A 13,392-nucleotide genomic window follows, 5' to 3' on the forward strand; every position below is an offset into this window, starting at 1 on the left:
GAACTAACAGCAGGGATTTTGTCCCATTCAGACATAAGATCATCAGTGAGGTCAGGCACTGACGGAGTCTCACAGTCAGCAATCCAATTCATCCCATAGGTGTTGTTTAGTAGGGTTCGGGTCTACGCTTTGTTCAGGTTTACGTTATCACACCAGGGACAAATCCTCAAACTGATATAATATAATAATACACATTTTTGCTTATTTTTCTTCTAGTTTTGTTTATATTTCTTTTCATACTTTACATTATGTGGCGCAAAATCATTTCCCTGTCAGTATTTTTCACTATGACCATGAGTATTTATCAAAATCTAAACCATTTCCTTTTCTTAATCAATTTATAATGGCATAAACTACACAATAAAGTGCATATATTTTCAACTTTCATGTTGTTTAAAGTAAATCCTTTGATTTTAGAGAACCCTGCAGAGGAATGATGTCATTGCGATGTTATAAGTGAAACACAGACGTGTGGTTATCTAATCAAAGAATAGAGGTTCAAAGAGTGGACAGGTAAGAAGAAATGTTTATTACAAAAAAAGGAAGAATTTGAACAAACAAAGATTGGAGTTTCACAATTTTATTAGTTGTTTTTGTCATAACAAACATGACATGATGTTATAAATATCGTCAAATGGTGAGTATAAATGTAAAAGCTGCAGGTAAACATCAGATCTGAACCGCCCCTGAGGCAGAGGTTGATGAACAGACCTTCACAAACTACAGCTGATGGGAAAAAGAGAAAGAGAAAGAGCAAGAAGACAGAGAGCAAGAGTCGGCACCTGAGAATAAAGGTCACGCAGAGCAAAACTGGTCTGATATCAGGTCTTTGTGATACAATATGCCCTCCGCTACTGTCAAGTCTCTGCTGAAAAGACCAGTTTAGATGGCCTTGTTGGAACTTCAGCATGCACAACACAACATGCACAAGACAGTTTTTTTTGTTTTGTTTAGCAGGGATGGCCTTCATTGTGTCCAGATTTGCTTCTGCGTGACCTTTAACCTCAGGAACCACATTTCTGTACAGCTGTGTCTGTAGGTCCAGATGTCCCAGCAGCACCCTCAGGCTCTGGAGCTGCCATTAATGCACTGTCTGATGCATTTCTCTTCTTGTTACCTGGAAACACACAAACAAAACCAGCGACTTCAGTGACATTTGAAAACACCCTCTGTACATGTGTACATTGTGGAATGGACTGATGCCTTATTCAGAGAAGACTATAGAGTAATAAAACACTGACATACACTTTCACCCTGGAGTGCAACAGCTGGGTTCAGGAAGTTAATATTCCCTTCATTTTCTCCACAAGGAAATTGATTTTGAATGATAACCTTTAAAGAAAGACCTGCTGTGAGCTAGGAGGTATTTGCTTCTGCTGAAACCGCCAGCCCGCATTATTTCAGTTTATTTTTTAAAATAATCGTGTTTAACAGTGGAATTCCTGGTGGAAAACATACATTACCCATGATGCTGTACAGAAAATTACAGCAATCAAAAAGTCAAAAGTCGCTCCAAAATAGCTCTTTAGGTCCGCCCACTTCGCACTGTGATCTCAAAATACTGAAATGTTTGTGTATATATAATATATCAGCGGTGTGTGGTGGTGTTTTAAAATGAGGAGGCAAAGTCCTCATTTATGTCCCTGTTACACAATTTTAAGTTAACATTACATAAAAAGAGACCAAATACAATTCTATTTAGTTATTTTTACACTATGTAATGTTCTATTTATTAAAACCAAGTATAAAATTCATCAAGTTAGTGTTTTTTCTCATTTTTACATTTATTCCAAAATAATAACTAAAGGCAGTAATTTAAATTATATTATTTATATACTAATATTCAGCCTTTTTTTTTTTAAGTCCATTTATTTTCAGCAGTCATCAAGCTTGTACAGTGGTCAATGGTCACAGACACGAAGATGTACCTTTAATTTCAGCATGCTGACTGCTCACTAAAAAACCCCTGAGTCATCATGTTCAGGCCATTTCGAGTTTGATTTTAACGACATAAAGCGGTGATATCTAAGTGACAGTTGTTTACTTACTTTTTAATTAGTCTTCCCATTAAAGGGTTAGTTCACCCAAAAATGAAAATTCTGTCATTAATTACTCACCCTCATGCCGTTCCACACCCATAAGACCTGAATTAATCTTCATAACGTAAATTAAGATATTTTTGTTGAAATCCGATGGCTCAGTGAGGCCTGCATTGACATCAATGATATTTCCTCTCTCAAGATCCATAAAGGTACTAAAAACATATTTAAATCAGTTCATGTGAGTACAGTGGTTCAATATTAATATTATAAAGTGACAAGAATATTTTTGGTGCGCCAAAAAAACAAAATAAGGACTTATATAGTGATGGCTGATTTCAAAACACTGCTTCAGGAAGCTTCGGAGCATAAATGAATCAGCGTGTCGACTCATGATTCGGAGCGCCAAAGTCACGTGATTTCAGCAAGTTGGCGGTTTGACACGCAATCCGAATCATGATTCAACACAAAAGATTCATAACGCTCTGATGCTTCCTGAAGCAGTGTTTTGAAATCGGCCATCACTATATAAGTCGTTATTTTGTTTTTTTGGCACACCCAAAATATTCTCGTCACTTTATAATATTAATATTGAACCACTGTACTCACATGAACTGATTTAAATATGTTTTTAGTACCTTTATGGATCTTGAGAGAGGAAATGTCATTGCTCCCTATGTAGGCCTCACTGAGCCATCGGATTTCAACTAAAATATCTTAATTTGTGTTTCGAAGATTAACGAAGGTCTTACGGGTGTGAAACAGCATGAGGGTAAGTAATAATTTGAATTGTTTTCATATTTGGTTGCTATTCCTGTGAACTGACTACTTTAAATAACAAATATATTTTTATTAATAATATAAACTCACCTTTAGCCAGGCTACATGGTGTGAGAACAGGTTGTTCTGTTTGCTCTCCCTCTTTAAGAGAAGCTCTGATCTTGCGCACCACATAGACGCTGGCTGTAGAGCAAAGGTTACAAGTCATCATACAAATAAACAAAACACAAATCACTGCACTGCCAGTGCTACATGTCAAGAAAGATAATGCCTTTTTGTTAATAAAAAAAGTAATATTATTTAATAATAAACAGGAACTAAATGTTTTGAATCTAATTTCTAATGTAAAAGTCTTATAAAGAAGTCAAAAGTCTTACCTTTTATCAGAAGTCATACCATGATGTACAGAATGTACAGTTTCTACTGTATTCCGTTTCCTATACAGCAGTTTGACTTGAAACACAAGCGTTTACAGGTTATGAATGAGACTGTTGTCTATCCGGATGCGCCCTGACTATCCAAGACTTGTGTTCGCCAGCTGCTGTTATGAAAATATGTTACGTATGGTTACTGTTGCATTTATCATCAATTTTACAACGCACTCTTCTCTGATTGGCTCCTTCGCCACTTATGATGAGTTGTTCACCAATCACTATTAAACGCGCTTAGATGATATAACACACCACACCCAATCAGAAAAACAGAACAGCGAAAGAACAGGTCTTCTTTTGCTTATAGTTTTTTTTAAACACTTTAAATTATATTTAAATATAATTTTAGAATCAACTTTTTTGGATTTTTATTTTTATTCCATAAAGCTCTATATAGAGCGATAAACACTGACAAGAATATACAGTTGTTCACACTTCTGTCCACTCGGTGTCAGTATTGTTTAAATTGGCTTTCGTAAGACAAAGTTACTCAAACAGACAACAGTTCACCAGTTTACATCACTGGCTTATTCCGAGAAGCTTTTATAACCCTCTTATTAAGCAGTTCATGGGAGTTATGTCTTACTCGAAGCTCATTCTACTAGACAAAAGACACACAAACACGAGAGAAATGTTATTAGATTTGTATTTAAAATTTGTTGAATCCGTAAACGATACAAAAATATAGCATACATTTTCATAAATATAATAGTAAAACATGCTCAATTTTTTTCAAAGTATATCATGTCTGAAATATTCAGCTGAATGAAATAGAAAAGGCAGTCTTTAATTCCATTATATGCAACAAAGTATATTAGAGGTGGTAAATAGCTTGAATGAAAGCTTTCCCACATTATTAATACAGTACAAACAAACGTTATGATACTACCCGTCATTAAAGGCAAAGGAAGACGTTCTATCAACCATTTTCTTCTCTGTTTTCAAACTATAATAAAAAAAGCTGCAACACAGAAACACTGAATGAACTTCTTTAAAGGCACACACATACACACTTCTTTTCTAAACATTTTCCAAGGGTCCCCTGTCTTTTAAGACCATGTTCGGACTGTAAAAGATGACGTTGTTGTCCTCATCATCAGAATCGGAGTGTGTATCAAGGTCATGTGTGTATCTTACATTCGTGGCATGGTACTCTCCAATCCTTGTGCTGTCGCACAGTCGAGACCGGATCGCCATCTGAGGAAAACACATGTGTTGCGTGAATGAGAGATTAAAATCAAACAGCAAAAATGTGTCTGGTCTGCATTATTGCTTATGCCACACAGTAACCATAATGTTACAAGAAGGGACCGTCTGACTGACATCCATGGCTGAGACCGGTGAGTGTGAACCGTACCTTTATTCCTGTTGAACTCAGTTGACTCCAGGTGTCTTTACCGAAGACGAGAGCATTTGCAAGTCCATGCAATGGTGCACTAAGCACATGCAGTAATGTCAGAGGAAACACAGGGTCCTCTGGGTAAGCAGCATTATGAAGTCTGCAGAAATACACATACATATCAGACACATTTACGTGGGACATATGTCAGGTCAGAAAATACAGAAATCCATATAAAAATACAGAAGATTACACCCCTGAGGTTCAGTATGTAAAATGTGGTGAAAAAACACACAGTTACCGATTTATGAGGGGGAAGATGGAGACAAGCAGATAGACAGAGGGATACCACTTCAACGGTCTGATCTCTTCAGCTAGAGAGATCTGCAGGAAGGAGTAATGATACATTATTGATGTATAAACTAGTGGATGGCAGGACTGTCACATCTGCACATGCACTAATACACACACTTACCTTCCTCCTCTCTCTTTCAGGATTAAAGGTGCCTAACCAGGAACGCATCTAAAATAAAGACGATAACTTTAAACATGCATTTGCACTCCTGGTGCATGGATCATAATTTGGTGTGTGGCTGAAAAAAGAACTGCTCCTCCACCATAGCACAAAACCCATCATCTCATCAGTGATATTTTACTGTACAATGCTGAAAGAAATCCCAAAATTTGTTTGTTTGTTTAACGCCATGCCAGCTTCTGTGGTTATTTTCATGGTGAGAAAAATTTAGGGTAAAACTATATTAGGTGTTTACAATTTATTAATGCTAAAAACTCTAAAACTGTATTTGATTTAACTTTGTTAAAAACTACTACAAAAGAGTTAACTGAATAAAACAGGTTTCTCACAGGGTTAAAACCAGCACAATCTAATAAAACATGCTTCAATAGAAAGAGTTTTGACAGAAAGAACATTTTGGTGGATCTTCTCCTAGTATTAAAAACTTGTGTGTCATCCTGGAATGGCCTATTCTGCAACGAGTGTAAAAAATCTCGTAAGAAACCCTGTAAGACCTGTGTAGAGTACACGGATGTCTGCACGTACATGAGCATGTACAGCCTGATTTATTGCGTCAATGTCTAAGAATCTGCCAGTCGTGCAAAAATTTCACTTTCAGGCTTACCGTTGCACGTCAACATTACAGAGAACAGGGAGGAGATAAGCAAAGTGCTTTTTTCAAGATAAATTTAAATCACACACCTAAGTTAGACCTAGCATTGCCATTCAACCAAATTTTGGAAGTATTGGGACAATTTTTAGCAGATGTTTGTGAGTCACATTCACTCACCCTTTCGTTGGCCACACAGATGATTCGAGCATAACAGCAGATCATGAGGATAATAAGGCTAAACAGGGGGATGTACCATCTGCAAAAAACAAACAAACAAAGAAATACTTAACACCTCAAACAAGACAATACAAAAACAGAGGCCTCAAAAAGTATTTGTACACGTTCACTTGATAGTGTGCTTGTGCTATCCTTTGTTAAAATACATACTTAGGGATGCAACAATATTCAAATTCTGGCTGATAACGATAAGACGATAACTATTTTCATGTTACGAATAATATTATTGAATGTTATTGAATAATATTCAATATAATAATTACATAATATAGTACATTTAAAATAAATGCTGTACTATATATTTTTATAACTTGTCTAAAGTTTGAAATAAATCACTACAAACTAAAAAAAAAAATTATAATATAATAATTTTCTTTACATTTGTCTAAATAAATTTAAGATAAAACACTATGGCCTGGTTTCACAGACAGGGCTTAGATTAAGCCAGGATTAAGCCTTAGTTCAATTAGGACATTTATGTAGCTTTTATAAACGTGCCTTAGAAAAAAAAACATTACTGGTGTGCATCTTGAGACAAAACAATGGCACTGACATATTTTAAGATATTTCTGTGTAAGTTGCTTTCAGTTAAAACAGCTAAAACATGCATTTTAGTCTGGGACTAGGCCTAAGCCTTGTCTGTGAAACCAGGGGTAAAAAGTAAAATCAATCATTTAAATGTGAATTTAAGTATCACAACATTTTATATATATATAATGCAAAAACATTCATGAATTTTAGGTGTCCAAATATATTTGTGGCCAGTGTTTACCAGTGTGATAAAACATAGCAATAATAACCATAACTGTAGAGTGAAAAATATTCTAAGCAGCTCCAGCATGCACAAAAACCTGTCAGAACGAGAACGGAAATTCCTGAGATTCAAAGAGCATGAGCTACGTAAACCTCTGTAATGTGATGAAACTCATAACATAGTTACATTACTCCAACCCAGATTCATCCCTAGAAACAACATGCATTTCCGAAAAACACTCATACACATGCTGAACATTACAAACTTACATGCCAAACCTCCACCCAACATGATTATCTGTGATCCAACTGCAGGACAAGAATGAGACAGAAAGGACTGATGATTACTGTAGTGTTACAACTGCAATTAAAAATATATCAAAAATGAAAAGTCATATACCACCAGGCTCCAGCAGGACCGTAGTATCCAGCCATCAGGGGGAGGGTGGACATGAACAGAGGAACCCCCCACGCCACCACATGGTACGGTCTGCAGATGTTAGAAACACTTTATATGCATGTATACACAACTAAACATGTGTTTGTTTGTTTGTGTGTTTAATGACTCACATCTCATAATGTTCAGTTCTGATTTCTTTCACCAGGTTCAGGTAGAGATTGAAAGTAATAAGACACACCCACACCAGTGCAGTCCAGTCTGAAACAAACAGCCCAAAACTAGAACAGCAGCATCAATTTATCATGACATCAGTCTGCAAATAGGGCTGTCAAACGATTAATCGTGATTAATCGCATACAAAATAAAAGTTTGAGTTTGCCTAATATATGTGGGTGTACTGTGTCCAATTATTATGTATATATAAATACAAACACATTCATGTATATATTTGAGAAATATTTTCAAGTATATGTATTTATTTATATTTTTATATAATTTATATTATATATAAATAAAAATATTTTGTACATAACATATTTCTCTTAAATATATACATTAATTTGTGTGTAATTATATATACATAATAATTACACACAGTACACCCACATATATTATGTAAACTCAAACTTTTATTTTGTATACGATTAATCGCGATTAATCGTTTGACAGCCCTATCTGCAAATGATGTCTTCTTTCTATTTTGGTGCACTGCAGTTATTAGAAATACTGCATATTTGCACTTGTCTGTAATATTTAATTTTATTCACAAATATCATAATGCATGTGTTTTTTTTGTGGTGTGAATTTTATTTATGTATTTAAATGTCTTCTGCAAGTTACATCAAAGCCAAAATTAAATAATCTTATTATACCAGGTCAAAATTGATGATCTGTTACTTTACATTAACATGACAGTACACAAATAAATACAGATCTTTTCATAAGTTGACAAATTTACCAAAATATGTGAGCCACCAGGCTTGAAAATTACACAGAGGGCCCACTGGATGAGACTCTCCCTGTAGATGAGAGGAAAGGAAAAGGTCAATGAAATAAAGTTATTAAAGAGGGTTTAAAAACTCCATTAGCTTGAATAATTACTCTCTGCCTACATATGTCTCTCTCTCTCAAACATACACACAAATTTATAATCAACACAACTTACCATAACATATGCAACACTGTCAAAAAATGCAGCTACTGTCAAACTGACTACCATTTTCTGGAAAAAAAAAAGGAAAGAAAGAGATACAATATTCCAAATAATTCATAATAATCAACAATATGACTGAATATGACAATTACTAATTAGAATTTTACAGAATTTTAAATTATGTTGGGAAATTACACTACTGTTCAAAAGTTTGGGGTTGGTAAGAGTTGTTTATGTTTTTGAATGAAATCTTCAACAAAACTGCATTTTTAAATTTAAAATAACAGTTTACTATTTTGATACATTTTAAAAAGTTGTTTATTCCTGTGATGGCAGAATTTTGCTGAATTTTGTAATGAAGCTGAATTATCAGCATCATTACTCCAGTCTTCAGTGTCACATGATCCTTCAGAAGTCATTCTAATATTCTGATTTGTTGCACAAGAGACATTTATTATTATTATCAATGTTGAAAACAGTTGTTCTGCTTTATATCTATCTATCTATCTATATATATATATATCTATATATATATAGTAACAAAACAAATTTACTTCTTAATATAATGCATCTTTGCTGAATGAAAGTATTAATTTCTTTTAAACAATAAAAAAATAAAAAAGATCTTACTACCACTAAACATTTGAACAGTAATGCACGTATCTCAGCAATTCAAATGAAACACTGTACCTGAGCCAAAGAGTTATATCTGCGCATCAGCCATATCACAAAGAGCATGAAAAAACTACAGATAGGAAATTTTAAGATGGTTAAGAATGCTCAAAAGTCTCTTTAAAACAAAGAAGCAACAAGCCATATGAATCGACTCACCATGCCACTAATGAAAATGTCCCTGTGGCTCTTTTCACTTTAAGAATCACATCCTGAGGATTAAAACACATATACACATCTAATGAATACTAAAATGACAATCAGGAAAGAAAAGTTCCATGACAATGACATTAGGCTAATTCCATTAAGAGTTACTGAAGAACACTTACAACAGCATTTTCACATATTTTACTTTTCATTTTAAATACACATCTTTTCCCCATATATTTCTTTACATTTTAATCATTATACAGTTTCATTTACACTCTTAACCTGTGTTATATCTATCTGTGTTATACACCTGTGTGTCTAGTTAAGGACAACACATTTTGTGTTACTTTTAACTCAACCAGTGTGTTATTCTTCTTAACACAGGCATAGAATATTTAACACACTGTGTGTGTGTGTGTGTGTGTGTGTGTGTGTGTGTGTGTGTGTGTGTGTGTGTGTGTGTGAGAGAGAGAGAGAGAGAGAGAGAGAAACAACACTGTCCAGCACAACATGTGTTAACTATCATCCAATTACATTGCTGCTATGTCACTCTGCAAGCCGTTAAGCAAGTTCGCGCCTCTTTCTTCATCGGTGGATGACTTAACACATGGGTGTATTAAAACAAAAAAACAATACAACCTGTGTTATTCTTAACACACCTGTGTGTCTAGTTAAGGACAACACATTTTGTGTTACTTTTAACTCAACCAGTGTGTTATTTGTTCTTAACACAGGCAATGTGTTAAAATACTTAACACACTAATGTGTCATAAATCACACAATTTGTGTCATAGATGTGCTATTTTTGACCAGTTAAAATGAAAGCAATACACACTCTTAGAAAGGATGTGTTAAAACTGACTCAAAATTTGTTAAAATTCTTACACATCAGTGTGTGAGTTTAGGGACAACACTAATTTTTGTTTGGGCTCTTGTAACTGTGTCAAATAAGAACAACTTTTGAGAAATCCTTTGGATTATATTGAAAAAGCTGATCTTCTGCTGGAGAATGTCAATTCTGCTGTAATCAATAATGTAAATCTAGCGCAGAGATTGGGCTCTAAATGAGTTCAGTGATTCAGATCAAATAATGATTATGTGAAAACATATCCAACACCACCTGATCATCTTTTACCTTCGCTTGTCTGGCTGTTACAACTCAATTACAACAGCCCAAACTAAATGTAATATTAAAAAGTCAAGGGTCAAGAGCCCAACTAAAGCAAACTCCATGATGCTTGTTAACATCAGATCACCTTCCTGACACATTTACTGTGTCAAAATGAACACAAGTCATCCACAGATGAAGAAAGAGGTGCAAACTTGCTTAACTGCTTGCAGAGCTACATAGCAGCAATGTGAGTGGATGATAGTTAACATGCTGTGTTGGACACAGTGTTGTTTATCTCTCTCTCTCTCTCTTTCTTTTTACACATGATCAACTTAAAATGACACAAACTGTGTTAAAATAGCCATAACACAAAAAAAATTTGTTATTAATTAACACATCCTTTTTGAAAGTGACACTTTGCAACCATTTACCAAAGAAATGTAACCCGTTTTCCTACTCCTCGTGTGTTGGGTGGTTCATCCCATCACAGATCAATAAGTAATTCATTTCCAACTGAACTCACCTCACCGTGAGCCATCTTATATACTTTCCACAAGAAAGTTTAAATGTTTAACTCAAATGAATTGATTATCAATCATCATACTTTCTTACTTTCACGTCTAGGGGTAAAACTAGTGAACATCATCATGCCTGGACCGGATGATGTCATGCTGTGATTAGCATGAGTGCTAACAAGTAAGCATTACAGTCATTTTTAAAACAAGTTTATACTTACACATCGATAGTCGTCGGGCGCTGCTTTGAAGATAGTACAGCGGGAGCTGCTGCTAGTGTTGTTAACCTGGAGTGGATGCTCATCTCCCATAATTATTCTTTCTTTTTACTAACTAATATTTTGATGTTGACAACACACATCATGAGAACACCACAGCCACATTGACACGTAAGGCGGGCGCACTGGGACAAACAACACAACAATACGAAACGCGGTGACGTTTCACCTTCGAAAAGATTACTGCCAGTATTTTTCACATAAAACATATTTTCTACAGACTTAGCTGTTGTTTATACAGGGAGGTCGTATTATTATATTACTTTCATTAAAATTTTATTTGAATTAAAATAGGTTAAATGGATAAGACTAGCATTTCTGTTACATTTGATCAAGATTAGTTTATTCATTTTTTATGTAGTGTCTTATGTTACGTTTTCATAATATTTAGAAGAGTGAAAGCGAGATTCATCCAAGGAACATAGTGTGCCAGTTCACTTTGTCAAAATGTTTGTTTAGGTTTAGGTCCAAAAAAAGAAGAATCTCTTTAAACAATAAGTCATTGTTCAGTAAAAAGCATTTACATTTAAACATATTATAAAATACTTTATTTCTATTATTCAAATTGTTGTATTTCAGCAACATTGAATTTTGATCACTTATTCACACGTTTAAATTTTTTTTTTAATTCGAACCCAGTTTTATGAACAAAAACAGTACCACAAATCCAACACTTCTTGTATGTGAAAAAAAGAACTAAGCCTAAATGTGTTTTTGTTTTTTCCTCATGTTTGCTGATGGGCAAAACCTCACCGATGACCCCTCAAAATATGTGTATTATTTATAGACCTTTTACATATTTTTATTATAAGATTCATTGCATAGGTCTCACTTAACGTACATGTACATGTACTTGCATGCACATTCAAGAAATTGAAATGGTAAATGGGAATTATTAGATTAAATTAGAGTAGAACTGATTATTATTTTGCCATTATTATGGCATCAGTATCAAAAAATTATTTAAATGATAGACTTTTGTAATAACTAAGGAATGAGGAGTATACACTGTGACATACAGGTGCAGGGTGTGTATGAGCCTGTTAATTATGCATTGTTGAGCAGGATGAATAATAAACAACCACAGATAAGACATATTCAAATTACAAAAGTTTATTTTGTTATAAAAAAAAAAAAAAACAATTCAATACAAAACAAAGCAAATGTTTTTAACAATCATATGGCCTTTAGGCACCATTTAACCCAGAATCTCATGAAACTCTTCATGACACACTCGCAGTGATTTTCAGAGTTGTCCACGTCATTGATTCCCAGGATGATTCACAGATAGTTTCAGGTCATTAACAGGAAATGTTCCCATGGGTTTTCTACAGAGTTTCTGCTTCATCTAAAGGAGTTTTCACATAAGCAAACTATCATATGTTCAGTTCTTAAAGTCGTCAGTCCTCAGGAACACACAGCAACATCACAGGACAACAGCTTTGAAGAAGAATGGAAAAAATAAAAGCTTTCAATTATACATAAAACATAAATAGATTTAAATATCAAGATAAGGCATGGCAAACAGCCATTTGAACGGAGATTTTGTTTTGTTTTTTTAAAAATGGGAAACTGTCAGTGCAAATCAAATAGGCTACCATAAGACAGGAAGCAGCCCTTACAACACGTCAGTGATCAACACCAAAACCAGTACTAGAACAAACTCATTTCCCCCTCTCGGTTTGCCTTGCAATCTTAACTTTTGACAGTTTAGGCTAACTTCTGTTCGGTCAGTTCCTTTTGGCTCTTCCACAAACGCAGAATAGATCGTATTAGATCAGAATAGTTCATCATATCCAAATAGACGTGTCCTTATGATGCAGTTCACTGTCCCCAGCCAGCAATGCCAATCTCCTGCTTGTATCGGTTTGTCAGGTTGTTAGCTTGGCTTGTGAGTTTGGACAGCACCCCATGCAAGCCCTTCAGATGGAACTGCAGGAGCTGCTCCAGATCCATGTCGCTCTCCGGTTCTGTGCGCACCGTCTCCGGCGCAGGAGTGTCTTTCTTGCGCCTCTGCTCCTCTGCCCGCATGACGCCCCATTCGATGTTGTTCCGGATGGACTTGAGCTGGCTGTAATAGCTGTACATGTCGTCCTCAGCATCCCGCAGATAGCTACCCGGGTCGTTGGTTAGCTTCTGCTCCTCTTTCTCTTGGTCCAGCGGCACATCTCTCAGCAGGCTCGGCACCATGACCGTCTGATCCATGTTGTTGACGGCGCCGATGAAGCGGTTCATTGCCGTGAAGAGAGAGTTCTTCTGGCTGAGGGGTTCGGACATCTGCATTTTGGTGGATTATGAGGGTTAATTGGAGAGTAGTGTACTCTGTATGTTTGTCTCTCGTGTTCTTATAGCTTTCTGGAGATCTGCATTCCTTAATGTCTTTTTATACACGGCTTTTCTTGCTCCT

General features: G+C 35.3%; 2 protein-coding genes and 1 long non-coding RNA gene across 3 annotated transcripts; all 3 read right to left on the reverse strand.

Moving 5' to 3' along the window:
• Window positions 1-2,907: 2,907 nt before the first annotated feature.
• Window positions 2,908-3,544, reverse strand: LOC125270319. The gene is made up of 2 exons (XR_007185325.1): window positions 3,197-3,544; window positions 2,908-3,002 (listed from the first exon to the last, which is right to left on the reverse strand). It is a non-coding gene; the product is annotated as an uncharacterized LOC125270319 (long non-coding RNA).
• Window positions 3,545-3,879: 335 nt separating this feature from the next.
• Window positions 3,880-11,119, reverse strand: si:dkey-100n23.5 (cyclic AMP receptor-like protein A). The gene is made up of 13 exons (XM_048193769.1): window positions 10,929-11,119; window positions 9,091-9,143; window positions 8,950-9,004; window positions 8,272-8,328; window positions 8,065-8,125; window positions 7,277-7,364; window positions 7,107-7,196; window positions 6,977-7,015; window positions 5,894-5,972; window positions 5,065-5,112; window positions 4,891-4,973; window positions 4,608-4,749; window positions 3,880-4,447 (listed from the first exon to the last, which is right to left on the reverse strand). The coding sequence occupies exons 1-13, from the start codon at window positions 11,016-11,018 to the stop codon at window positions 4,271-4,273; spliced, it is 1,062 nt and encodes a 353-aa protein (XP_048049726.1). The 5' UTR covers window positions 11,019-11,119; the 3' UTR covers window positions 3,880-4,270.
• A 963-nt stretch (window positions 11,120-12,082) lies between these two features.
• mid1ip1a (MID1 interacting protein 1a) lies at window positions 12,083-13,392 on the reverse strand. Its single transcript, XM_048193770.1, has one exon. The coding sequence runs from the start codon at window positions 13,266-13,268 to the stop codon at window positions 12,810-12,812; it is 459 nt and encodes a 152-aa protein (XP_048049727.1). The 5' UTR covers window positions 13,269-13,392; the 3' UTR covers window positions 12,083-12,809.

The sequence above is a fragment of the Megalobrama amblycephala genome, linkage group LG6, assembly GCF_018812025.1.
Source record: "Megalobrama amblycephala isolate DHTTF-2021 linkage group LG6, ASM1881202v1, whole genome shotgun sequence".
NCBI lineage: Eukaryota > Metazoa > Chordata > Actinopteri > Cypriniformes > Xenocyprididae > Megalobrama > Megalobrama amblycephala.